Here is a 27524-nt window from a genome sequence, read left to right on the forward strand (position 1 = left end):
GGCCATGGTGTGACCATTGTCGATGTCCTAGTCACACCAAGGACATCTACTGGAAAATCCATGGTAAACCGGCAGATTGGAAACCTTCCCATTGTACCAATGACAGAGAAGGATGGGGAAATTTTGTATCTGTAGATGAAAAACAAACACGACCTAGGCCTAGTCTCTTCAGCAAGGAGCAACTAGAATTATTGCAAAAAATGTTCAGCCAATCTTCAGTAGCCCCTAGTACTGTGGTTGGTACTGGTTTTTTGGCACATAAAGGTAATTTGCTAAGTGCTCTTAATGTTAAAAAGGAGAAGCGAGGTCCATGGATTATAGACTCAGGAGCATCGGACCATATGACAGGAGATAGAAATTTTTTTTCTACGTATAGTCCCTGTTATGAAAATTTAACAGTCAGGATAGTAGATGGTTCACTCTCAAAGGTGGCTGGTATAGGTTCTGTTAAAATTTTAGAGAACCTAACACTCAACTCAGTTCTATTAGTGCCAAATTTGAATTGCAATTGACTGTCTATTGGTAAACTCGAGATCTCAATTGTGTTACTAAATTTTTCCCAAATATATGTGAATTTCAGGTCTTGGATTCAGGGAAGGCGGTTGGCAATGTTAAGATTTGTTCGGGGCTCTATCTTCTCGAGGTTAATGATCCTCCTCAAGGAATAACTCACATATCTGATTGTTTAGTGTCTAGAAGTCAAAGTTATTTTTCTGTCATTCGTTCTAATAATGATAGTGAAATTAGGTTGTGGCACTATAGGTTAGGACATCCAAATTTCTTGTACTCGAGAAACTCTTTCCTTCATTATTCAATAATAAAAATCCAAATGATTTTCAGTGTGAGATGTGTCAATTTTCAAAACATGTTTGCAACTCTTATCCCAATCGACCCTACAAAGCATCCCATCCCCTTTCATTGATTCATAGTGATGTGTGGGGGCCATCTAGGATAAAGAATATTACTAGATCTCGCTGGTTTATATCTTTTATAAATGATCGCACTTGACTTACTAGGATATTCGTCATGAAAGAAAAGTTAGAGGCAGGTTTGATTTTCCAAAATTTTAACACCATGATCCAAACACAATTCCAAGAAAAAATACAGATTTTGAAAATTGATAATGCCAAAGAAGATTTCAAATCCATTCTTGATGATTATCTCTTGAGTCAAGGTATAATACACCAAAGTTCCTGTCTCGACACTTTTTAGCAAAATGGAATTGCCGAAAGAAAAAGCGGGCACCCACTAGATGTTGCCCGCTCCCTCATGTTCTTTGCGCATGTACCGAAAGACTTTTGGGGTGAAGCCATTCTCACTGCAGCCTCATAAACAGGATGCTCTTTCACGTTCTCAAATTCCAAACTCCTTATCAAACTCTACTTCAGTCCTTTCCCAATACTTAACTCATCTCCACTATTCCCTTCAAAGTATTCGGGTGCTCATCTTTTGTTCATGTTCATAGTCAACACTGGGGTAAACTTGATCCTAGAGCCCGTAAGTGCATTTTTCTCGGGTACTCTCCAAACCAAAAGGGTTTTAAATGCTATTCACTAGCTAATAAAAGATATTATCACTCCATGGATGTCACCTTTACTGAGCAACAACCATATTACCCCAAACCTGAAATTCAGGGGGAGATTACACATGAATTCCAGCTTAGGGATATTGAAAAGTTATCTCACCCTTCTTCTGATTCTGGCCCTTCTCACCTATGACAAATTTCTGAATCTATTCCTACTACTGACTCCATTTCTCCTTCACATCCCTTCTTAGAATCTCCCGTGAAACATCAGCATATGGACACTTTTCAAGCAACAAAAAATGATGAGTTGATTACCCATTCACGGAGGAGAAGGAACCAAATGGAGATAGAACAACAAGCATCCCTTGAGCAAATCCAAGAGTCTGATCTGATCCCTAGATCAAGTGAAAATCCACTAGGTAACTCTAGTCCTGAGACTTCCCATAATGAGTTAACTTATAATGATAGTGATTGTCCTATTGCTGTGAGAAAAGGTGTGAGATCATGCACAAAACACCCAATATACACTTTTGTGTCGTATCAGGGGCTGTCATCAAATTTTAGATCTTTTGTTGCCAACCTCGACAAAATTCAGGTTCCTTATAACATGCAAGGGGCTCTTGGTACACTTGAATGGATGTCCGCTGTTTGGGAAGAAATTAGTGCACGGGAAAAGAATGGAACATGTGAGATTGCAAAATTACCAGTTGGAAAACATCCAGCAGGTTCCAAATGGATATTCATTGTGAAATACAATGAAGATGGAAGTGTTAACCAATTCAAAGTTTTGCTGGTAGCAAAGGGATTCACTCAATCATATGGAATCAACTACGAAGAGACATTTGCCCCTATAACGAATTTAAATACAGTGTGGGTGCCCTTATCTTTGGGAGCAAATTTAGACTAGCCTTTTCACCAACCAGATGTCAAGAATGCCTTCGTTAATGGAAACCTAGATGAAGAAGTCTAAATGGAAATTCCTCCTGGATTCGAGACACAAGCTACACACAACAAAGTCTGCTAACTCAGAAGATTTTTATATGGGCTCAAGCAATCCTCAAAGGCCTGGCTCGAGAGATTCACAAGGTAGTAAGAGGTTTGGCCATTCTCAATGTCAATCAGATCATACGCTATTTGTTGAATACTCTCCTGAAGGAAAAATTTCTATCCTTATTGTATATGTGGACGACATCATTCTAACGGGAGATTATGAGGAGGAAATGAGTAGTCTCAAAAGTCTTCTAGCTAAAGAATTTGAAATCAAGGACCCTGGGAATCTCAAATACTTCCTAGGCATGGAAGTGGCACGATCAAGGAAGGGAATCTTTGTCTCCCAAAGGAAATATGTTCTAGATCTTTTGAAAGAGACTAGGATGCTCGGATGCAAGCCAGTAGATACTCATATGGATTCAACAACCAAACTAGGAGCCAAGGAAGACAGTGCATCAGTGGATAAAGGCAGATATCAAGGACTAGTTGGAAAACTTATATATTTTTCTCACACCCGACCTGATATTGGCTTCTCTGTTAATATGGTGAGTCAATTCATGAACAATCCCAATGAAGAACATATGGAGGTAGTTTATAGAATCCTACAATATTCGAAGCCAACACCAGGTAAAGGATTATTTTTTGAGAAGAATTGAAGAAGAGATATTGAAGTATTCAGTGATGCAGATTGGGCAGGATCAATACATGATCGAAGGTCAACTTCTGGGTACTGAACATATGTGTGGGGAAACCTAGTTACATGGCGAAGTAAGAAGCAATTAGTTGTGTCAAGAAGCAGTGCAGAAGCTGAATTCAGGGCAATGTCACACGACATCTGTGGAGGAATATGGCTAAGAAGGCTTCTAAAGGAATTAAAAATTTCAAGTGAAGAACACATGACGATGTTCTGTAACAATCAGTCAGCCATCAACATTACAAACAACCCAGTGCATCATGATAGAACAAAACATGTGGAGATTGATTGACATTTCATAAAAGGAAAAATAGAGGAAGGAATAATCAAGATGTTGTATGTTCCTACATGTCTCCAAACAGCCGATATCCTTACCAAGGCTCTGCCAAGAAAGAATTTTGATGATCTGAGTTCTAAGTTGGGCCTAATCAATGTTTACAGCCCGACTTGAGGGGGAGTGTTAAATTATTAGATATCTGTCAGCCTTTATTAGAGGCTGATCTTTAGGAGATTTACAGCTAACAAATCAGTTGATTTGTTGGCTATTTTTGGTTCCACGATCTTAGGGGATTTGGGTAGCATGTTACCCGATTCTGTAGATAGTCTTTCCTATTTTACTGCTTTCCATTTAAAATAGAATATTCTATTTTCAGTAGGTTGTAAATATCCCTAAAATTAGATGAGAATTATCATCTATTTAAAGGGAATGTAATCTTCTTCATAAGTTAGTGGAATATTCAGTTTTCTTTTCCGGTCAACAACTATGATTTCCTATTACTCTTTTACCAGTCTTTTGTTCTTCCTCTATCCATTGTTGCTCTTGGTAAGTCCGTCTTTGAAGCCTTATCCCATTCTATGAGGAGAATTGCAATGGTTGAAGATATGCTTGTGTTATAGGATAATGACACTTGGGATCTAGTAGCTCTTCCAGATCTATGGTTTGCAGTCACTGCACTACAGGATGTTGATTTTGTCTTCCTTACAAATTTATACATATCAGAAAACAAAAAAATAGAACGATCCTAAAAATCAGTAGATAAATGGTATTTCCTGTAGCCTAATTTTGGGTGTTATATTAATCCAAGTGCAAATAGAAATCAATGGTTATTTTAGAAATGAAGGAACTGAAAATAATGTGTATAATGTAGAAGTTCATGATTTTTATTGCTTTTTACAACAACAAATGTCAGTGAAATCAAAATTCAAACATGCCGTTGTGTGGCAAATGACTAAAATTGAAAGTATTTTAAAAATCAGTTGATAAATGGTTGTACTTCCTGTAGCCTCATTTTGGGTGTTAATCCAATTGCAAATGAAGTCAATAGTTATGTTAGAAATGAAGAAACCTAAAAGAATGGCTGTTGTAGTTCATGAATTTACTTGTTTTTTACAATAGAAAATGTCATTGAAATCAAACATGCTGTTGCGTGGAAAATAACTAATTAGAGAGCAAAGTTTATTGTTTTGGCTAAATAAGTCAAATGTAGCAGAATATGGAGGTTAAAAATAGAGGGCAAAATATATAAAATATATACATACACACGCACACACACACACACACAAACACAAAACCTCTCGACCAAATATTCCAATTTAAGATTTTAGAGAGAGAGAGAGGGGAAGATCTGCGGAGAGACAAAGGGAGAGGGGAGAGGGGCAGAGAAAGAAGAAGAACATGGATATTTTGAGTGGAGAGAGGATGAGAGATGGATATGTTGTATTCAAATATTTAAGCAAATATAACATATTGAATATTAGCACAATAGTTTGTGAGACGCATGTTACTTTTAAGTGCATCTACAAATTAGTGTGTGTTCAAATTCAATACTACATTCTTCTATAAAAATGGCTGAATGATTTGAGATGTTATATGCATTTCAAGAAACGATGAGTTTTTACCTAAAAAATCACATTTATTAGAAAAATAAACACACACTTTAATCTTTATAATTAATGAACTTAATTTGTACGAGAACTCAAAATTAAGATATGAAAATAATAAATTTACTTAATTTAGTCATCAATATTTAATAAATAAAAAGAAAAAGATAATAAGCCCTTTAACTTAAATAGTCAAATGTCTTATTTGGTGATTGGCTTGTGTGTGTGTGTGTATATATATATATTAGAATTATTACATGAATGTGAAACGAAAATGTGCCCCATTGCATCTCCTTGAACTCTAATTTATTTTCTGAAAAATAATAGCTGTATCTATTGTTGTGGTTGTTCTGGTCATTTAGCCTGTGTTATTGCTGCGTTAGTAGGCATGAGTTAATGAGGGTATTGGGGTCATTGTTTGGAGGGTGAGACCTATTAATGACATTAGGTCTTTCAGTTTGCCAAATACTTCAACATGGTATTAGAGCAAGATCCAACCTAAACTCTAAATGCATAGCCTCCGGTCCGCCACCAAAACCAAACCCTAATCCTCAAACCTTCTCTAGAATCATCTGTATCACCAAAGACTAGAACCAAGCCCAGGAGTTGCTGAAAAACACTGAAGTTGCTAGCAAAATATTGGATGCTGCTGCTTTTAAGAACTCAATGAAACAACCACATAACTACCCACAGAGCTTGCCGATCTGCTGCCCTATAAAATTCCACAGCTAGAGGGTGTCCTGCATGCTACCCTGCCCATTTAGAAGCCATCAGCTTCGAATCCATGCACTGGTGTGTGAGAGTTATTTGAGCAATAATTTTGCTCTGATTTCTTCTAGAATGTCCTAAATACTTCTATACATCATAATTTCACGTTGTTGCTTCGTTGGTCTTCTATTTTGTTCAAAGATTCAACATTTTTCAATTTTTCACTCATAGCGCTTTGTAAATCGTTGTGTGGTAATGTTAGGGATGTGCATTGGTTTCTTGGGGGCATGTGTTAAGTTCTTGGTGTTGTGGCAGGCTTATGCCTGTTTACATTTGACTTGTTTGTGGTGGACTGATGGTCACCTTGTGCGGTGGTTGTTCCAAATGTTTCGACTATTAACCTTGATGTTATTGGGGTATTTTGAGTCGCAGTTGGGGGAGAGGAGTTTATAGAGTACTTTCCTGAGATGGAGTGCATCCATGAGGAAGTTAACATCATGCAACCCATAACTGCCGATGGCCATGAGATGCAAAAGCAAGGGGAGCAGATGATACTTCCTTTGGGTCCTGGCAGGTTTGGAACTCCAGTTTGAGGCAGTTTGGTCCTAGATCCTTGGTAGTGCAAAATTACTATCCTTTGTTGATATTTATTCTTGTGTTCTTTATGCTTCCCCCAGTATGCATTTCTTGGCCATTACTTTTGAAGTTTCAACTTCTAGCTCTGAGAAGGGTGATTTCATTACACAAGAAGATTTTGGTTTCTCACTAGGCAATTGCAAAAGTTCCCTTACAGTGGTTCTAGCGGTCTAGTGTAAGGGATGGACGTGGTAGAGGTCCCCCTTGGGACGTGTGCTTGTTGTGCACTTATTTTGGACATAGAGTTCACTTGATCGTGCAATGTTGGGATCTTCATGGTAAACCACCATACATTGCCAATGCAACCTCCACTTCTTCCAGGGCTTGACTAGAAAGCAGCGTATTGTATCTATGTTAGAGGAAGAGTATTCCAAGTTCAAGCAACATCATGCATTAGCAAGCTTCTCTCTTCATATTGCATCTCTTGCTCAGATAGGTAACCCTATAGATTGCTTGTCATTTAGTAATTCCCATGCTAGTCCTTGGATTATAGTTTCAGCCCCTATTGATCATAGAATAGGTATAACTAACTTCTTTTTCACCTTCTATTCTTAAAAGCCTACCATATGTTACATTGTTACCCAACGTCTTAAATTTCAATTTTGACTCAAATTTGGAAGCTACAAAAATACAAAAAATTTTGACAAAGATTTCAGTTTCACTGTCAATTTCGATTTCAATTTGAAAAACATTGGAAATTAGTAGTAAAGCATGGAATTCTTTTATGAAACTTTCGAAATGGTTAATGGACTTGATAATATAAGTTTTAGGACTAATTAATTACATGTTAAATACATCTATATGTTGTGTATGAGGTGGAAAAATTATAATATAATTTGTGTATCAAATATATTTGTAAGATAATGTGCATTATCTAATACAAATGGAATTCCTAATACAAATTATGATAATATAGACATGAATGATTAGATAAAAAATGCCGTTGTAAGTTTATTTTTTTCATATAATTTCAAAAGCCCTTGTAATAATCTTTTTGTGTCAATAAAAAATAAAGAAAATTAAGAAAGAAATTTCACTTCGCTCCTAAATCTCCCATTTGAATTTTGCGGAAATTTCGTTCTGTAGTGAAAATGTTGACAAGTGTCACAAAAATTTTGAGATTTCGGATGATTCATTGAAATTTCGATGGAAATTATGTAAAATGGAAATTGACTGCTGTTTCCATTTCGAGGGTGATGGAAATAAGAAATTTCGAAGGAAATTTTGACAATTTCGTGGAAATTTAGGATTAGTGTTACCCAAGGTCTTAAATTTCGATTTCGACTAAAATTTCGAAGCTCCAAAAGTACGGAAATTTCGATGAAAATTTCGATTTCGATTTGAAAAAATAACGGAAATAACTAGTAAGCATGGAATTATTTTATAAAGCTTTAGAAATGATTAATAGACATAACAATTTAAGTTTTAGGACTAATACATTACAAGTAAATACATCTATGCTGTCTATGAGGTGGAGAAGTTGTAATATAATATGTGCATCAAACATATTTGTAAGATAATGTCCATTAAACATATTTAGTGATTAGTTAATACAAATGAAATTCATAAACCATTTAAATATTATTTATTATACAAATAATGATAATTTAGACATGAATGGTTAAATAAAATGTTGTTGTAAATTTACTTTTTCATAAATTTCAAAAGCACTTGTAGTAATATTTTGTTTCGATAAAAATAAATAAAATTAATTAAGAGAGAAATTTCACTTAACTCCAAAATTTCTCATTTGCATTTCGGGGAAATTTCATTGCATAGTTCAAATTTCGACAAGTTTCGCTAAAATTTCGAGATTTCGATAAATTTCGGATGATTTGTTGAAATTTCGACGGATATTATACAAGACAGAAATCGACTGCCATTTCGATTTCGAGGGTGATGGAAACCCGAAATTTCGACGGAAATTTCGATGATTTCGTGGAAATTTAAGACCATGGTGTTACCCTAATTGATGGGTCCACTACTACTGGTAAGAATCTTTTCTTTGAACCGTACAATGTTGATTGACGTTATTTCGCCTTTTTTGTGGTACTAATCTAGACCATTTAATCATAGATAAATTGTATTGATAATGAACTCTTAACCAGTTTTTCCTAGGGATGATAAATATCAGTTCCAATATTTCTCTTTCTTTTGTTTTTTATACCCCCAAGTTCCCTTTCAATCTTGTGTCAATTGGCAACATTACAAAATCCATGAATTGTTGTATAACATTTTTTCTTGATTCTTTTGTCATTCAGAATTTGAAAACGAGGAAGATGATCGGTAGAGGATGTGATGCTGGTGAACTTTACTACTATGAGTCATTATCTCCTTTTATCACTTGCACCGCTAGTCTACTACTACTACACCTCTCCAAATCCATCGTTGTCTTGGTCATTCATCATTACAAAAGTTAAAACAACCAGCTCCTACATTGAGTTCTGTGTCTAGTCTTGAGTTTGAGTCTTGTTAGTTACAAAAGCATCATCATAGGGATGTGGTGTGCATGTCTAAATTGGGGGTGAGTTGGGCCTTGGAAAGTTGGTGTCTGAGATCATCGCTCTTTTAGCTAAATGGCTTTGGAACTTTCCCATAGAGGATTCTTTCCTTTAGCATGGAGTCACTAGAAGCGAGTTTGGCTTGAGTGAGAATGGTGGGGATACCAATGCTAGTTGTCAATATTATTTGGAGAGTTTGTGGAGACCTATCTCTCAGATTTAACCCTCATTGACTCACACTAAATTTATGGTGGAAGGGTTCTTTGATTTGTTTTTTGAAAGAACCCTTGGTTCGGGAATGGTGTCTTATCAACACATTTCCTTGTCGCTTCCGTTTGAGCTTAGGGCAAAATAGCGTTATTTCTTTCTTTGTTAGTGATTTAGATAGTCCTTTGGCTTCTTGCGGTTTTCATTTTAGGAGACCTATTAATGATAGAGAATCGATTGGGTTGTCTTCCTTGTTGATTTTACTAAATAATTGTCATCTTTCTTTTGAGAGGGGCATTCATTCTTAGTCCTTGGATAATTTGGGATATATTCTTGTAAATGATTTTGAGAGTTCTTGGCCCATTCTAATTTTTTTTTTTCCCTCTTTATTCTATTATTTGTAAGGCCAAAGTACCCCCAAAAATTAAGGCTTTTATCTGATTGGTTGTGCTTAGCAGAATCAATGCCAATAATGTACAAGAAGTAAAAGTTGTTGAAATGCGAATGATAAGGTTGATGAGTGGTATAACATTAAAAGATAAATAAGAAATAAGCATATATGAAATAATTTAGGCATAGAACTAGTCGAAGACAAGATAAAGGAGGGGCGGCTTAGATGGTTTGGGCATTTGAAGCGTAGGCCTAGTATAACACCTATGAGGAGGAGTGAGTTAGTTATTGTTTCAGGCATGAAAAGGAGTAGGGGTAGGCCTAAAAATAATTTGGAATGAGGTAGTGAGGAAGGATTTAATAGCCCTTAATCTAATAGAGGAAAACACTATCCATCGGGTGAATTGGAGGAAAAAGATTCATGTAAGCGGCCCCACTTAGTGGGACTTAGGCTTGTTATTGTTGGTGTTGTATTTGTATAAATTCAAACAATAGTTTTCATGAATATGTCTTAGTATTCCTTCTGGACCTAATTCTTTAGACAATGTTATTGTGCTGCCAAATAGTTCTCATGGGATTATCAGTGGTTTGAAGTCAAATATGTTTCTCACAATTTGCTGTAGTTTGATTGTCAACCTTAAAATCATATCTTGATTTTCCTTTTGGGGATTATTTTTCTGCTCGTTTTTTTTTTTAAATGCTTATTTGCTTCCAAATCTTATTCAATTTTATGTTGTCCCGTCAGCCGCTCAGAACATCGATTACTTCTTCGATCTGATAATGCTGATAGTCGGCTCACACCTTTGGGACGTGAAATTGGTTTGATAGATGATAGACGTTGGAAAATATACCAGGATAAGCAAGCTCGAATAGTGGAGGAAAAAAAGCGATTGAAAACTGTTAGGATTTCAGGTTTGTATTTTTTTTTTTTCTAATTCTTGTTATTGTTGGAATGCTGCTGCTGCTGTTGTTGTTGTTGTTTGAAATGAATATTTTGTATGTTTTTATAGAAGAGGGGAGTGCTCAAAATTCATTTAACAATCAAATCTAGAGATGATTTATGAGGTTTGTATGCAAAATAAATGTTATCTTTGAATACTTGCCTAGCCATTGTATGGTCGCTGATATTGGTTCAGCAAAATTAGGTCTATGGAAAGAACTGATAGAACAGTGACCCTGATAATCTTTTTTGAAAGGTGGACAAAGTTGGTTCCTTGTGGAAAAAAGGAGGAAAAGAACCAAAAATAAATTGTAAAAACACACATGCACATGCGTGCGCACACACACACACACACGTATCTTATATATAATTGTTAGAGGCTATACATGTCTTTTAGTATTATTATTATTATTTAGTGTGTTAGTATGGTAATTAGTGAGAGTTAGTGAGGGTATTATTGTCATTAGAATGTATTTAAATTTGTATTATAAATAGAGGGAGAGACCTATCTTCAAGTTAGGTCATTCATTTTTAATCAAATCTTAACATGATATTAGAGTATGATCCTATCTAAACTCTATTTCCCTCAACCATCGTCAGAAAACACCATTCGTGTGGCCGTTCTTCCCTAATGCACCTCTATCCCATACTAAATCACAAAACCGACCACATACCCATAATGAGATCCAACACCCCCCCCCCTCTGACAACTCACCCCATAGAACCCCATTGCTAGAGGGCCTCCCACACGCCAGCCAAATGCCGGTAGGGCCGACCCCACGCGCTGGACCGTGAGGGCAGTTCTGGCCTTTTTTTTTTTCTTCTTTTGCCATGCTCTGATTCCTTCTTTAGACTATATTATCAAGTTGTTGGGTCAGTTTGCTAAAAAATTCCACCGTTTTTTACCATGCACTCGCGTATTCCGTTAATTTCTGTTCAGGGTTTGTGAAGGCTTCCTTGCGAATTTTTTGGAGCCGTGGCAGTGTTCGTATGTTTAGTTGTGAGGCTGTGGCAGTGCTATATCCATTGGTGAGTTGTTCACCTTGTCCATCGTTGTGTCGGTGGTTCACATAGTTTGTGATTGCCCCGATTAGTTTTAATTGTCCTTCTTGGTGTGATTGCTGATTTGTGAGTGTTGGGATGGAATCTATGAATCCCAAAAATTTGTTTCCTACTTCGCTGCTGCAAATAATGACTCAAAAGTGGGATGGAAAGAACAATGTTCAATGGTCTAAAGTTGTTCGGATTTATTTAGCAAGATAAGGGAAATCTTACCACTTGCTCCAATTTGAGTCTTTTGATGAGAAGAGAAAAGACGTGTGGGTTTAGGAAGATGCCTTGATTGTTTCCCTTTTATGTAGTTCAATGGAGCCACAGATTGCACAGATGTGTATGCATCTAGGCACGTGCAAGGAGATTTGGGATTATGTCAAACCTCTTAGTCCAGTAACATTACGCATATGTATGATTTATGCCAAGAGTACTTTCAGTTACAACAAGGAGAGAGGCGCATTGCAGATTATTTTGGGGAGAAGAAGCGTATTCATTAGGAGCTTAATGTCGTGCAACATATGACTGCCGACGTTCGTGAGATGCAAAAGAAGAGGGAGCAGATGACAGTTCTGTGTTCTAGCAGGCTTGAGACCTGAGTTTGAGGCAGTTTGGTCCCAGATACGTAGTAGTGCCAGGCTTCCATCATTTGTTGATGTTTATTCTCGTGTCCTTCATGCTTCCTTTAGCACGCATTCTCCTATTCTTGTCTCTAGCTCTGAGTTGACAGCCTTTGCTATATAGAGTGATTTTGGTTCTCTACCATACAACCACAGAAGTTATCGCGGTGGTTCGAGTAGTTGTAGTGGTAGATACGGACGAGGAATAGGTACTCCTTGCAAGTGCACTCATCATGGGCAAAATAATCATAGTATTGAGCAATGTTGGGATCTTCACGATAGACCTTCACGTGTTGCCAATGCAGCCACCACTAACTTCACACCTTTGGGGGTAGTCAATGCAGCCACCACCAACTCCTTACCTTTGGGGTCGAGTGGGGGGCAACGTATGGTCTTTATGTTAGAGCAAGAGTATTCCAAGTTCCAGCAGTATCAAGCGTTACAACAAGCTTCTCTTCCCATTGCATCTCTTGCCCAATTAGGTAAGCACACAGTATGCCTATCATATAGTACTTCTCGTCCTCGTACTTGGGTCATAGACTTTGCTACCACTGATCGTATCATAGGTATACCTAGCTTTTTCTCTACTTTTCAATATCCTACAAATTTACCTTGTGTTACTCTTGCTGATAAATCCACAACTGCAGCCAAGGGAATTGGGATAGTAAATCCCACTTCTTCTATTGCTCTTCCTTCGGTTTTATATATTCCTAAATTTCCTTTCAATCTTAAGTCTGTTGGAAAAATTACTAAATCCACGAATTGTTCAGTGACATTCTTCCCTGATTATATGGTTATTCATGATTTGAAGATGAGGAAGATGATTGGCAGAAGGCGTGAAGCTAGTGGACTCTATCACTTTGAGCCGCTATCTCCTTCTACTGCCTGCGCTATTGCTATCACACCTTTCCAAACCCATTGTTGCTTAGGTCATCCTTCATTGGAAAAGTTAAAATGTCATGCTGCTAGATTGAGTTTTGTGTCTAGTCTTGATAGTGAGTCTTGTCAGGTGGGAAAGCACCATCCTGTTTCTTTTGCTTCCTAGGTCAATAAAAGGGCTGCAATTCCTTTTATGTTAGTTCATTCAGATGTATAGGGTCCTAGTAGGGTCGTGTCCAATTTTGGTTTCCGGTATTTTGTAACCTTGTGGATGATTATTCAAGTGAGTTGGTTGTATTTGATAAAAGACCGTTCTGAGTTATTTCATGTATCCTTTTGTTCTAAAATAAAGACTCAATTTGGTTTGCTTGTTAGAATACTTCGAAGTGATAATGCTAAAGAGTTTTTTAGTGCACAATTCATACTTTCCATGATGTTGATCCTCCTATTGCTGTTTGGAAAGGTAAACGCACATGTACTCAATACCCCATTTCCAACTAAGTTTCGTATGACTCCTTATCACCATCCTATTATTGTTTTGTCACTGCTCTATCATCTATTACCCTTCCTAAATCTATTTCGGAAGCCTTAGTCCATTCAAGGTGGAGGGATGCTTTGGTTGAAGTGAAGAATGCTTTACATGACAATGGTACTTGGGACTTGGTACCTCTTCCTTTTGACAAGTTTGTGGTTGGTTGTCGTTGGTTTTACAATGTGAAAGTCAACCGTGATGGTTCTGTGGCTTGTCTAAAGGCTCGTCTTGTTGCTAAGGGATACACTCAGGTGTATGGTCTGGATTTTTCTAATACTTTGTCTCCGGTTGCCAAACCTACATCAGTACGTTTGTTCATCTCCTTGGGTACTACTTGTCACAAGCCTTTGCATCAATTAGATGTAAAAAATGCCTTCTTGCATGGTGACCTTGAGGAGGAGGTTTATATGGAGCAACCACTTGTGTTTGTTGCTCAAGGGGAGTCATGCTTAGTGTGTCGGCTCAAGAAGGCTTTATGTGGTTTAAAACAGTCTCCTTGAGCATGATTTGGCTGTTTTAGTGCTGTAGTACTTGAGTTTGGTCTTCACCGGTGTGTTGTGGATCATTCCGTGTTTTATTGTCATACTTCATTAGGTATGATCCTTCTTGTTGTTTATGTGGATGATATTGTTATTACAAGTGATGATGATAAAGGTATTCAGCATCTCAAACTTTTTCTAAAGACTAAGTTTCAAACCAAAGATTTGGGACCGTTGAAATACTTCTTGGGTATAGAAATATGGAGATCTCGTATTGGAACTGTTGTGTCTCAAAGGAAGTGTTTTCTTTATCTATTAGATGAAATTGGATTGTTGGGATCTAAACTGGTTGATACACTTATGGATCCTAACAAGAAGTTGATGCCAGATATGGGTGATTTGTTACCTAATCCTGGACAATACCAAAGACTTGTTGGAAAGTTGAATTAACTCACAGTTACTTGGCTGGATATATCTTTTGCAACAAATGTTGTGAGTTAGTTTCTAGACTCTTCGAGGACAAGCCATTGGGACGTAGTAATTCGTATCTTGAGATATCTTAAAGGTGCACCTGAGAGAGGTATTTTACATCGGGATCAAGGTCACACTTATATCCATGGATATACAGATGCAGATTGGGCTAGATCACCTTCTGATCGGAGATCCACCACTGGCTATTGTATCTTGGTTGGTGGTAATTTGGTTTCTTGGAAAAGTAAGAAACTAACCGTGGTAGCAAGGTCATGTGTTGAATCAAAATATAGATCTATGGCTCACACTACTTGTGAACTTGTCTTATTGAAGAACATGTTGGAAGAATTGGGTTTTCCGCATTCTCAGCGTATGAAGTTGATATGTGATAATCAAGCTGCTTTTCATATTGCCTCTAACTCGGTATTTTATGAGCGGACAAAGCACATTGAAGTTGATTGCCACTTTGTTTGGGAAAAACTTGTGCAGAAGCTCATTACAACCACTTATGTGAAGTCGGACATGCAGCTTGTTGATTTGTTTACCAAAGCGTTGGGGCGGGGGTGCTCGTATTAGATTGATTTGTAACAAGCTAGGAGCTTATGACATTTATGCTCCAGCTTGAGGGGGAGTGTTAGAGGTTATATATGTCTTTTAATATTTTTATTATTGAGTGTGTTAGTATGTTAATTAGTGAGAGTTAGTGAGGGTATTTTTGTCATTAGAATTTATTTAAATTTGTATTATAAATATAGGGAGAGACCTATCTTCAAGTTAGGTCATTCATTTTTAATCAAATCTTAACAATAACAAAGGTATCCCTCCAATCTCGCTGCAAATCATTAATCACCTGATGAAATTCCTCAAAAAAACCCAAAAGACAAAGCCCAAAACGAAGTTATGAACACAGCTCTGTCCCAAAGTCAAGGTGGAGTGAATTTTTCTTGAAAGACTCTCATTTTCTTTCTAAGCTCAAACCTGAAGGATCCAAAGCATGAATACTTCCACAAGAACATCCCTTTTCTGCCTCTTTTAAACACCCAGTCTTGATGAAGGTCTTATAATAATGGACGCATTAACACCTGACCGAAAACAGCAGACAAATTACTCTGCAGTATCCTAGCAACCTCACAGTGGATAAAAAGGTGAGAATTATTGTGTGTAATGTTCCCAACTTGAGGTTGGGCTTGCGACAGCAGCCCACACTCGTGCAGTCCTAGAAGCATGCAAGGCCATACCTGCAACTGCAAATTCAATCCAAACTAAAACTACACTCCATGAAATATCTCAATTCACAGGCAGAAGCAACAACAAAAGAAAACTAGTTAACTCATTAAAATAAGCTAAAAATAGCTAACCAAAATCCAAATTAATCTATTCTTCAATCATCATCCATCCAACAGTCAAATTAAAGTGTTACTCAAGTGATTGAGAAATTTACATCAACAATTCATTGGTCCAAAGGAAATAATCAATCCAGACTACCATGAACTAAAAAATATCCATTACTACAAAGTCAAACTTTCTTCTTCCCCAGCCTCCCCCATGCAAGCTAATCCCTAAAACTTGGAGCACAAAACAAAAGGGACATGAACAGTTTGATAAGTAACCAGAACCCAAACTATCTCGAACAAGTATAATTCTTATCATTCCAAAGACTCACGTCTTAAAACATTCTGCTTGATAAAATTTCAAACAATAAGCAATGAAGTTTATCTTTGGAGAGTTTCAAAATAATCATTGTTAAATACTTTTAATAAACAAACATCTAATCTTTGAGTGCTGTAGCCACACTCAAGGTCTTAAATTTTGATCTCGATCAAGAATTTGAAGGCCCAAAGGTATGGAAATTTCAATGGAAATATTGATTTCGATGTTAGTGTCAATTTGAATCTTAAAAGTGATGGAAGTTAGTAGTAAAACATGGAATTCTTTCATGAAATTTTAAAAATGGTTAAGAATGTAAGTTTTAGGACTAATATATTATAAATTCAATACATCTATGTTGTGTATGAGGTGCAAGTTGTAATATGACATATTTGGATCATATAAATGAAATTCATAAATCAATCAAATAAAATTTATTGTAAATAAGATAATTTAGACATGAACAGTTAAATAAAATATGGTTGCTAAAGTCTAAGTTTAATTTTTCATGCAATTTGAAAATCCCTTTTGATAATCTTTTGTTTCAATAAAAAGAAGATAAATTAAGAGGGAAAATTGCGTTTAAGTCTTAAATTTGAATTCCTAGGAAATTTCATTCTAAAGTTAAAATTTTGACTAGTTATGCTAAAATTTCAAGATTTTGATAAATTTAAGATGATTCATTTAAACTTTGGATATTTTATAAGACAGATTTGGCTGCCATTTTATTTTGAGGGTGATGAGATGTGGAAATTTCAACGCAAATTTCAACATTTTCGTGAAAATTTAAGACCATGGCCACACTATATCCCCGTGGTGAGGCCAAAAGCCATACATACCGGCTACCCTTATGACATTGGTCCGAAGTCACTAAACCCAGTGTCAATACCCCAAAAAAAAGAAAGTAGTTCTAAACAAAAATCGTGTTCATCCCCATTGGTAGGATCAAATCATAGTTAGATTGGAAGTAATTTTTTATCTAACCTTCTCTGGATCTCAAATATTCTATCTGAACAAATACTTTTGAGTTTCAAAACATTTATTAAAATGATGTCAAATATTTCATAATCCATGAGTAAAATGATTTAAAAGACCATGTTTGCTACTAATACCAATTTGCAAATGTATGATAAATAGCTTTATTTTACATTGTCAACAAAATTGATAATTTCAGAAATTACTAGAATGACTTCACGGTTACTTATCTGAAGTGCTCATCAAACAAACCCCCAAAAAAAGAAAACAATCAACAAGTCCAACAATCCCTACTAACTTGTTCATGAAAATACTTCACTAAACATTCAATAATTTAATCAAAATGCATGCAAATGAGACAATCCATCACTAAAGGTCCAAAATACTCTAGAGGTCACCAAACTCAGGGAATAAACCCTACCTGATTTTCCTGAGCCAGGAATTAATTTTCCTTAAAATTAATCTGATCAATTATTTGAATTGTGTCAATTCATGGCTTAAACTATCACATCCCCACTGCTAAAAAATTCAATGGAGAGCAAAATTTTTTATATGTGGCAATAGGCCAAGCCCTTCCGCACTTGCATGCATTCTTGGTGCAGAAAGTAGCTTGACTCTCATAAATGAATTGAAAATCAAAATAATTGTTTTATATTTCTAAAAATTAAAATAAAATTATAGAAAATTAGCTTTTAGTTTCATAAGAAATAATTCCAAATACAAGAGCATGCGGAATTGGGGCCAAGACATTGGCTGCATGTGCCCTCATACTATACTCGAGAGTATGCTTGGCATGGTGTTGTTCCTCTTTGCTTGTTTTCGAGATTTCATATGTTCATTATGCTAGCTTGCAATTATGTCTTACAAAATAATCAATTGTTCTTGATGAAATTGGTATGGTTCAAAACCTTTTCCAGTGGTACGAACCAATATTTATCCAGAATAATCACTGTTTGATCATTTTATTACATCACAAAGTTGTATTTTTAGCTGTAATTTCCTCATTTCTGGAACATAACAAGTTGTTACTCCCTCAAAAAATATGATGGAAGCACTAGACGTTGGAAAACAATATTTTTGCAAAAATATCATTCGAATACATGTAGTAAGCTGGAAAAGAATAAGCATTTGTTAAAATAAAAAATACATACATGTATTCCATTATGCAACCAAAAAAGTTTTACTTTCACAACTATGTTTTTCGAATTTTTTTTTACACAACATTTCCACGTGTCAAACCAATCCTTTTCCACACATCTTGACTAAATATGTTCACCAACAAAAACAAATGTTGTGTTTTCATGCCACCCTACAATACATGTCAAAAAGTATCAATCCCTTGGAGAGCTCGGCAAGTGGGGCTTTCCTATCCTTCAATTGAACTTGAAAGTGTTAGGGAAGAACGGTGAGCAACCACAAGCTCAGAAGACATTCTTAATCCCCCCTTATTCATATGAGGGTTTCATTATGTTAAGATGTGAGTTTATATGCATTCACATACACCATTGTTATGACACATTCCTTATGCTAGGCAATCTCTTTATCTAGAGTTACTCTCACAAGACATCCAGATGGCACACATTTCAACACAGCAATGTTATCTAGAACAAGTGCCATTTTTATCTTGGCCGACCACTGCTTAAAGTGAAAATACCCTCCGAAGGGGTAAGATCTTTCGTCCAAGGGAGGCAATCCCCTCTGAAACTTCACAAGCTATCATCCTTACAAGGTAACCATGGCAAACAAATTTATCACCTACTTAAAATAATATACAGCTATGAAAACCAAGGAGCACATGTTCTTATATATGCTGAGCAACCAACATCCTTCCATATTAGGATTCAGTTGCATGCATATTAATTCCATTTTTTCCCAAAGCCCCTATACTAATAAATTATGATTAAGAAATCCTTCCTTGGTTATCAGCTTCTCTAATTTATTTTGATGTTCCTATGTTTTTCCTGTATTTCCATCTATTTTTATGATTTTTATTGATTTTCTGCATTTTTTTTGGGTAAAAGGTAAGATTCATATATTACCAATGAGGGAAAACATACAAAGCCTTTTACAATGCATAGGACTGGTTCATGGCTCAGAACTCTTAAAAAAAACACATCAAAACTTACAATCCTTGCGCAATTGAACCTAATGTCTAGACTCTAGAACAAACTGCTTTGAAACAGAATCCAGATTTGAGGCATTTCCTTCATATATCAGTGTATTTCTCATCCTCATTGGTAAATATAAGAAGATAAGTCATCACCCTGTATTCCCAAATTAGATGTTACTTTATGATAAAAATAATGTGGCATTTGCAAATAGATGGCAAATCTTAGGTGCTCGGTGAATTATGATGGGAAGGGATTGAAATGAATTTCCTTGGTTAATTGTTCTTTTTGTTTATTGCTTATTGTTGTACTTTTTATTCTTTTCTGGCTGAACCTTTTTTTTAATTTTTTTGGTGTGGACTTCTTGTCGCGTTAGTTTGTAACTTCTCTCTCTTGATCTAATATACCTTCTTTTATTATCTAAAAATAAATAAATAAATAGATGGCTTCTTGTTTCCATATGGGCATTACATAATCTGAAAATTGGATCATTGACTTTGCCCCAGGCTGCCAACTTGTCCAATGTAGTTAGTCTGTTCTTAATAATACCAAGCTATAAAAGTGTGTCCTGTTCGTTCTATGCAGCTGAATTTTCTTCAGCTTTTGCCATTTTATCCTGGTTTTTCCTTCAATTCTATCTAATTTCATGTGCCTAATTTTATTTTATTTTCTTTTCTTTTTGGTTCAATTTTTTTACCCAGGCATCTTATTACGACAAGCTGAGTTTCTCATGGGTTTCATCATTCTTAAAACATTGAAAAGTTTTCAAGTTAGATAGATTGGAGAATGACTTTATTCATATAGCCAAGTTTGTGGGTAGCCGATTATCTTCTTTGGTGCTTAAAAACGACAAATTTCAGTGGGTTTTAATTCTGATTACGGCTTTTTGGTCAAGGTTTTGTGGGTTAGAGAAGAATATTGTAGACTTACTTCAAAATGGAAGGAGGTTTTCTTCATCTAAAGCTGCTTGGAAACATGTGGAGAATATTTTTGTGCTTGGAAAAGTGAAGAGAGGGACGATGCGGCAACGTAGTTCATTTCTCATAAGGGTTTGAAGCTACTGGATGCTGGAAGCTTTTCTGCACTTTGAAAAGCTGCTAGATGGTGGAAGCTTTTCTGTAGTTTGAAGGTAATTATTGGTCGAGGAGAGAAATTTGAAGGCTCAAAGGCAAAGGATGATGGTTTGTTGTGCCAATTGTGGCCACAAATCTGTGAAGGATCTAGAAAAACAGGAGTCTTATGGAGCTGAGAACTCAGAATACTCCTAGGTTGAAGCACCTTGATCAGCTCTGAAGGAGGGAACCATAGTCGTCAGCTAGGAGGGGGTTCGCAAGGACTTGATTTCGAAAAAGATGGGATCCTCTTCTACCATATGGCACAATGGTAGGAAGGGGAGGGGATTTTGGGATCAGGATGAGGATTCTAATTTTAATGAAGTAGGGAGGTTAACATCTGGATTTTATCATAGTGGGCCTAATGAAGTTATGAATGGGGCTGTGGTAGGTCAGAATGGGTGTTTTTCTAAAGAAAGGTGGGGTGTACTGTGAAGTTATGAATGGAGAGAGATGAAGAGAAGGAGAGATTAAAGAAGAAGAAAAGAAAAGGGAGAGAGAGGCAGTGGTATACATGGTTGGCCCACAACCTAACAACTTAAGCATTTAGGTAAAGTGATAATCTAACTTGGTATTAGAATCGTGGTTGTCACAAGGTCTTGGGTTCTAGTCTTGTTGCACACTAATGGCTGTTATTTATAGTTTGTTTATCTCTCTGCGTGCAATTGGGCTGCATGTGCAGGGATGTGTTAAGGCTTCACGTATATTGGTTGCACACAATTAATAGCTTAAGCTTTTAGGTAAAGTGATAATCTAATAACAATAATGGAAAATACTTGAGGACAAAATACTCCCACTTACACAACTTAATTACTTAAATAACATAAGACTTCCCGTCAAGCTGGTGGTCTATAAATATCGCCTATTCCCAACTTGTTACTACAACCATTAGACAAGGTGGGCTCGAATAAATATAGTGATAACATAGCTTGACTAATCCATGGATTTGATAATGGGAATCCTCAAAACCTTTTTCAACATAGTATCGCTCGCAAAATGATAGTGAACTTCAATATGCTTTGTCCTCTTATGAAACACTAGATTACTACTAATAATCCCATCTATGGCATAAGGGACTTCAGCCACATGAGCTCACTCGCAGTATGAACCATAGCTTGATATTTTGCATCATTAGATCTTGCTACAATAGTTTGTTTCTTGCTTTGCTAGTAACACGGTTAGTTCCAACGAATGTACATTATCCAACAATAGATCTTCGATCGTCAACAGAGCCAACACAATTTGCATCAGGGTATCCCATTATCTCGCATTTCCAAGGACAAAAGCCTCATATTCTGTTTCATTGTTAGTACACAGAAAATCCAACTTGTAAGCTAGGGAGATTGGATCATGACCTAGCACTGGGGGAGATGAAATCTGTACCCTTTGATTGGAAGTTAAAATCTTGGACTAGCATTGGGGAGATCTCTACCTGGTGCCTGGGAGATTCAAGTGCAGCGCATCCCATGCCTCCACTAGTGAACCTCCCCCCTCTATTGCTGCCTATCTAGGTTAAGGCTTTAACGGTGCTTCTAGAATCTTGACCTTGACTTGGAGGAGGCATAACTCTGTTGAATTTTGAACTTAGAAGCTCTTGGATGGATGTCAGGGAGGATGATCCTCAACCTAGAACCAATGAGATAGTTGAGTTGGTTCTAGGGTGTGGGTTTGTCAACCTGGGATCCTGAATGTATATTCTTGACTTGATCTTGGGGAGATATCCTTTAGAGTTGAGGGTATAAGTACGAAGCTAGCACCTTCTATCGAGGATATTGAAAAACCATCAAAGTATAAATTCAATGGCTTATTTCTAATTGATACAAAGAGAGTTTCCTTGTGGAACTCACCAAGAATAATGTTTGATATGACTTCATCATTCTAAGAGGGGAATTGAGCAAGAAGATCAGAAAGAGCTTGGGAGTTGATTGCTTTAGGGGGAACAATTGTAATATCATATTATCCCAACAATAAGAACCACTGATTTATTTTTCAGGAAGAGTTGGCCTGATAAGAAGATGTTTAATTGGATCATACTTTGTAATCAACAACAACTTTTGGGGAAGGTAATGGCGAAGCTTCTGAGTGGCAAAGACAAGTGCCAAGCAATGCTTCTCAATAGTTGAGTAATTGAACTAGCTTCTATGTGGAGATTGACTCAAAAATGGATTGGGTGTTCTTGGTCATCCAACTCTTGTGCAAGCAACACAACCATTGAATTATTGGTAGAGGAAAGAAAAAGCTTCATGGCCAGATCTTTAATAGGCATCATCATTGTGGTAGGCTAGCAACAAGTTTTCTATTGTTCCTTGCCCACTTAAAGATAACATTCCTTTTAAGCAGACTTTGGATTGTGCGGAGATTTAAGCCCATGGTCTTAAATTTCTGTGAAATTATTGATATTTTTGGTTTCAGCCACCTTCAAAATTAAAATGGCAGTCGATTTCCATCTTACATAATTTTTGTCAAAATTTCAAAGAATCATTCGAAATTTATTGAAATCTCAAAATTTTAGCGAAAATTGTCAAATTTTTAACTATATAATGAAATTAAAATGTGAGATTTACACGCGATGTGAAGTTTCTCTCTTAATTTTTCATCCCTTTTTTTAAAATTATTGAAACAAAAGATTATTAATAGTTTTTGAAATTATGTGAAAGACTCAAATTGATATATCGTTTTGAGTTGTTTAATATCTTTTGTGCCTTCTATTCTCAAATAAAGACTTTGATATGGCAATCAGGATACTTTGTAGTGATACTGCTGAGTGTTTCAGTACCCAATTCACCAACTTTATGACTAATTTTGGTATGATCCATCAATCCTCTCGTGCCATTATCTTAAATTTCCACAAAATTTTCAAAATTTTCCTCGAAATTTCTGATTTCTGTCACCCTCAAAATGGTAATGGTTGTTGATTTCCGTTTTACATTATTTCCATCGAAATTTCAACAAATCATCCAAAATCTCAAAATTTTTGTGAAACTTGTCAAAATTTTTACTATAGAATGAAATTTCCTTGGAATTCAAATGAGAGAATTAGGAGTGAAGTGAAATTTCCTTCATAATTTTTTTTCATTATTTTTACCAGTGTTTTAAAAGGCTCAATTGAGCCTTACCTCAATGCACGACATGCTATAAATGCCTTGAGGCTCAATCTAAAATACCAAATTCCAGAAATGCTAACGCATTTCATTTTCAGGCTCACACAGTTTTATGGAAGGCACACCTTTGGTGCCTTTTTAGTTGAGGCGTACGCGCTTTGTGTGTGTGATTCTCAAGTAAGAATTGGTTAAAAATTTTAACATGATGTGTGTCAAAATTTTTACTATAGAATGAAATTTCCTTGGAATTCAAATGAGAGAATTAGGAGTGAAGTGAAATTTCCTTAGTAATTTTTTTTAATTATTTTTACCAGTGTTTTAAAAGGCTCAATTGAGCCTTACCTCAATGCACGACATGCTTTAAAAGCCTTGAGGCTCAATCTAAAATACCAAATTCCAGAAACGTTAACGCATTTCATTTTCAGGCTCACACAGTTTTATGGAAGGCACACCTTTGGTGCCTTTTTAGTTGAGGCGTATGCGCTTTGTGTGTGTGATTCTCAAGTAAGAATTGGTTAAAAATTTTAACATGTTTGTATAAGAGGAATGTTATAATATAAGTTGATTTCTAGAACTCTTGAACCTCAGTCTTTCCAAAATAATTGAGAGTTGTATCGTAGATCATGAAAATAGTTTGAACTTTGTAATAGTATAGCTATCTCTTGTTATGATTTATGTTATGTATTCAAGTTAGAAATTTTTGAATGATCAACAAGAAGTTTGCAAAGTATATATAATTTTTCTTTTTTACATTATATTTGTGATTTTCTTAATTTTTCTTTATTTTTAAAATATATAAAATTTATTTACATATTTTTATCTTAAAAACAATTTCTTAAAAGGCTTACGTCCCAATGCCTTATGGCTTACGCCTCGCCTCTTAAGGGTTAAAATGCCTTACCTTGTGCCTTTGCCTTTTAAAACATTGATTTTTACTGACACAAAAAAATTATTACAAAGGATTTTGAAATTAAATGAAAAAATAAACTTACAACAACATTTTCTATCTAAGCATTCTTGTCTAAACTATCATTATCTGTATAATTAATAATATTTAAATGATTTAGGCATTTCTAAATTTTAATAAGAGAATTCCATGCTTTACTACTGATTTCCATTGTTTTTTCAAATCGAAATTGAAATCGACATTGAAATCAAATTTTTTGTCGAAATTTTGTACTTTTGGAGCTTTGAAATTTGAGTCAAAATCGAAATTTAATACCTTGATTGTGCCCACACTTTACAACAAAACGGAGTTGCAGAGTGGAAAAATAGAGATATTCTTGAAGTCACTTGTATCCTATTGCATCAAATGAATGACGTTGTGCTCAAAATTTGATCCTTCATTAATAAAATGTCATCCTCAATCCTTGGTGATAAAATCTTAAATTCAGTTATTTTCCCTAAGCCTCCTTTGCTCTCCCTTCCTCGTATGTTTGGCGGTGTCCATTGTCCATCAGTTAACTCCAAGAACGGATAAGTTGGATCCTCGTGCTATCAAATTTATTTTTCTGGGCTATTCCTATACTCGAATGGGATATCATTGTTATAGCCCTACTTTACATCAATTCTTTGTCTCTACTGGTGTCACCTTTTTCGAGTCTACATCATACTAGTTTGATTCCTTGAGTTCCATTGACTTTGATGAGTCTGTTCCTCTGCCTTGCCTTCTAGATCCCAAGCTATTATCTGTGCCCAATCCTTCTACATCTTCATCTAGTTTGAGTCCTTCTTGCCCTTCAGATCATCCCAATTTGAATGTATACACATGACAACACGAAGAAGGAGAGCCTCCTTTAGCTTCTACTACTACGCCTCTAGTTCCCTCTTTAAATGATATTATTACCCATGATGTTGACATTCCTATAGCTGTTCGGGAAGGTAAACACACTTGTACAGTTGTGCCCAACATCCAATCTCTAATTTTGTTTGTTATGATTTCTTGTCAACCTTGTATTACTATTTCATTACTGCTCTGTCTTCTGTTGCTCATTCAAAATCTATTTCTGAAGCCCTATCCCATGATGGTTGGAGGACTGCAATGGTTGAAGAGATGCATGCACTACATGATAATGATACTTGGGATTTCGTACCTCTTCCTCCTGATAATTCAGTGGTTGGTTATCATTGGATGTATAATGTGAAAGTCCATCTTGATGGTTTTGTGGCTCGTTCGAAGGTTCGCCTTGTTGCCAAGGGACATACTTAGGTGTACGTTTGGATTATTCTGACACATTCTCTTCTGTAACTAAACTTACTTCAGTACATTTGTTCATCTCTTTATCCACTACTTGTCTTTGGCCTCTACATCAGTTAGATGTGAAGAATGCTTTCCTACATGGTGATCTTCATGAGGAGGTATATATGGAGCAACCACCTAGGTTTGTTGCTCAAGGGAAATGAGGTTTAGTGTGTAGGCTTAAGAAATTATTATATGGATTAAAACAATCCCCCAAAGTATGGTTTGGCCGATTTAGTGTTGTAATACTTGAGTTTGGTTTGTGCAGTAGATCACTCAATATTTCATCATCATACTCTCTTTGGCAGGATTTTGTTTATTGTGTATGTGGATGACATTGTGACTGGTGACGATGATGGAGGCATCTAGGACCTAAAGCTTTTCCTACAGTGTAACTTTCAAACCAAGGACGTGGGATAATTGAAGTACTTCTTGGGTATAGAAGTATTGAATTCTTATACGAGAACTGTTCTATCTTAGAGGAAGTATGTTCTTGATCTCTTAGATGAGATGGGGCTGTTGGGATCCAAACTTTTTGATACACCCATGGATCCCAATAGTAAGTTAGTGTCAAATATGGGTGATTTGTTGCCTAAGGCAGGTTTGTACTAGAGACTTGTTAGAAAGTTGAATTATCTCATATTCACTTGACCAAATATATTCTTCACAACAAGTGATTCCCCGAGAACAAGTCATTGGGATGCAGTAATTTGTATTTTGAGATCTCTCAAAGGTGCACTGGGGAGGGGTCTCTTACATCAAGATTGGGTTCAGAATTTTCATATTCAAGGATATACTGATGCAGATTGGGCTGGGTCGCCTTTTGACTAAAGATCCACAACAGGGTATTATATCTTTGTTAGTGGTAATTTGGTGTCTTAGAAAAGTAAGAAACAAACTGTGGTGGCCATGTCAAGTGTTGAGTTAGAGTATGGCGCACACTAGATGTGAACTTGTTTGGTTGAAGAACATGTTGAAAGAAGTAGGTTTTCCACATTCTCAGCTCATGGAGTTGATGTGTGATAATCAAGTTGCTGTTCATATTGCCTTCAACCCTTTCTTCCATGAGCGGACAAGGCACATTGAATTTGATTGTCACTTATTCCAAAGAAACTTGTACATAAGCTCATTACAACCACCCATGTGAAGTCTGAGTTTCAGCTTGCCGATTTATTCTCTAAAGCCTTGGGAGGTGCTCGTGTGAAATTAATTTGTAACATGCTAGGGGCACATGATATATGCTCCATCTTGAGGGGGAGTGTTAATGGTTATTCATTCATTTAGCATCATTATTATGTGTTCGAATTATGTAAGTGTGAATTAGTAAGGGTATTATGGTCATTGGTATTGTACTTGACATATATTAGAAATAGAGGGAGCGACCTATCATTGAAGTTATGTCTTCCATTTTATCCGATTATTCAAGATGTGCTTTTGCAGCAGGATGTTTCAAAGGTGTTTCTTTTTTCTGATTTTCAGTGTGATTAGCTTGCAGTGCTGTTTTTTTTTTGTTTTTCTTTCTTTTTTCTTTTGAGGAAGATTTCTTATGCTCCTTCTTGTACCTGCTCTCCTTAATAAAATCTTCTTTTTTGACCAATAAAAAAAAAAAAAAGAATCAGATCTTACCAATCCCGTAGGGAATGAAGCATCTTAATCTATATTTATATTGCACTAAAAGAGTGAAGAAAATGTGAGGTTGCTATCTTCCTTAATATTGTCCCAAGAGACACAAGTTTAAATACAGTTACTTGTTAAGGCTTGATGTATATTGTCGGCCCACAAGTTAATAGCTTTTTAGGTGAAGTGGTTACCTAATATGGTATCAGAGCTGGTTACCAG

The 27524-nt window shown here is 36.1% G+C and overlaps 1 protein-coding gene across 2 annotated transcripts in view; it reads left to right on the top strand.

Annotated features, from left to right (window-relative positions):
• Positions 1 to 27524, top strand: part of LOC131153191 (uncharacterized) — a 135496-nt gene that overhangs the window by 76490 nt on the left and 31482 nt on the right. For both annotated transcript variants that reach the window (XM_058105336.1, XM_058105343.1), the window contains one exon: positions 10278 to 10444. In XM_058105336.1, the coding sequence (XP_057961319.1) occupies positions 10278 to 10444 (167 nt within the window). The remainder of the gene's footprint in view (positions 1 to 10277; positions 10445 to 27524) is intronic.

The sequence above is a fragment of the Malania oleifera genome, chromosome 1, assembly GCF_029873635.1.
Source record: "Malania oleifera isolate guangnan ecotype guangnan chromosome 1, ASM2987363v1, whole genome shotgun sequence".
NCBI classification, from domain to species: domain Eukaryota; kingdom Viridiplantae; phylum Streptophyta; class Magnoliopsida; order Santalales; family Ximeniaceae; genus Malania; species Malania oleifera.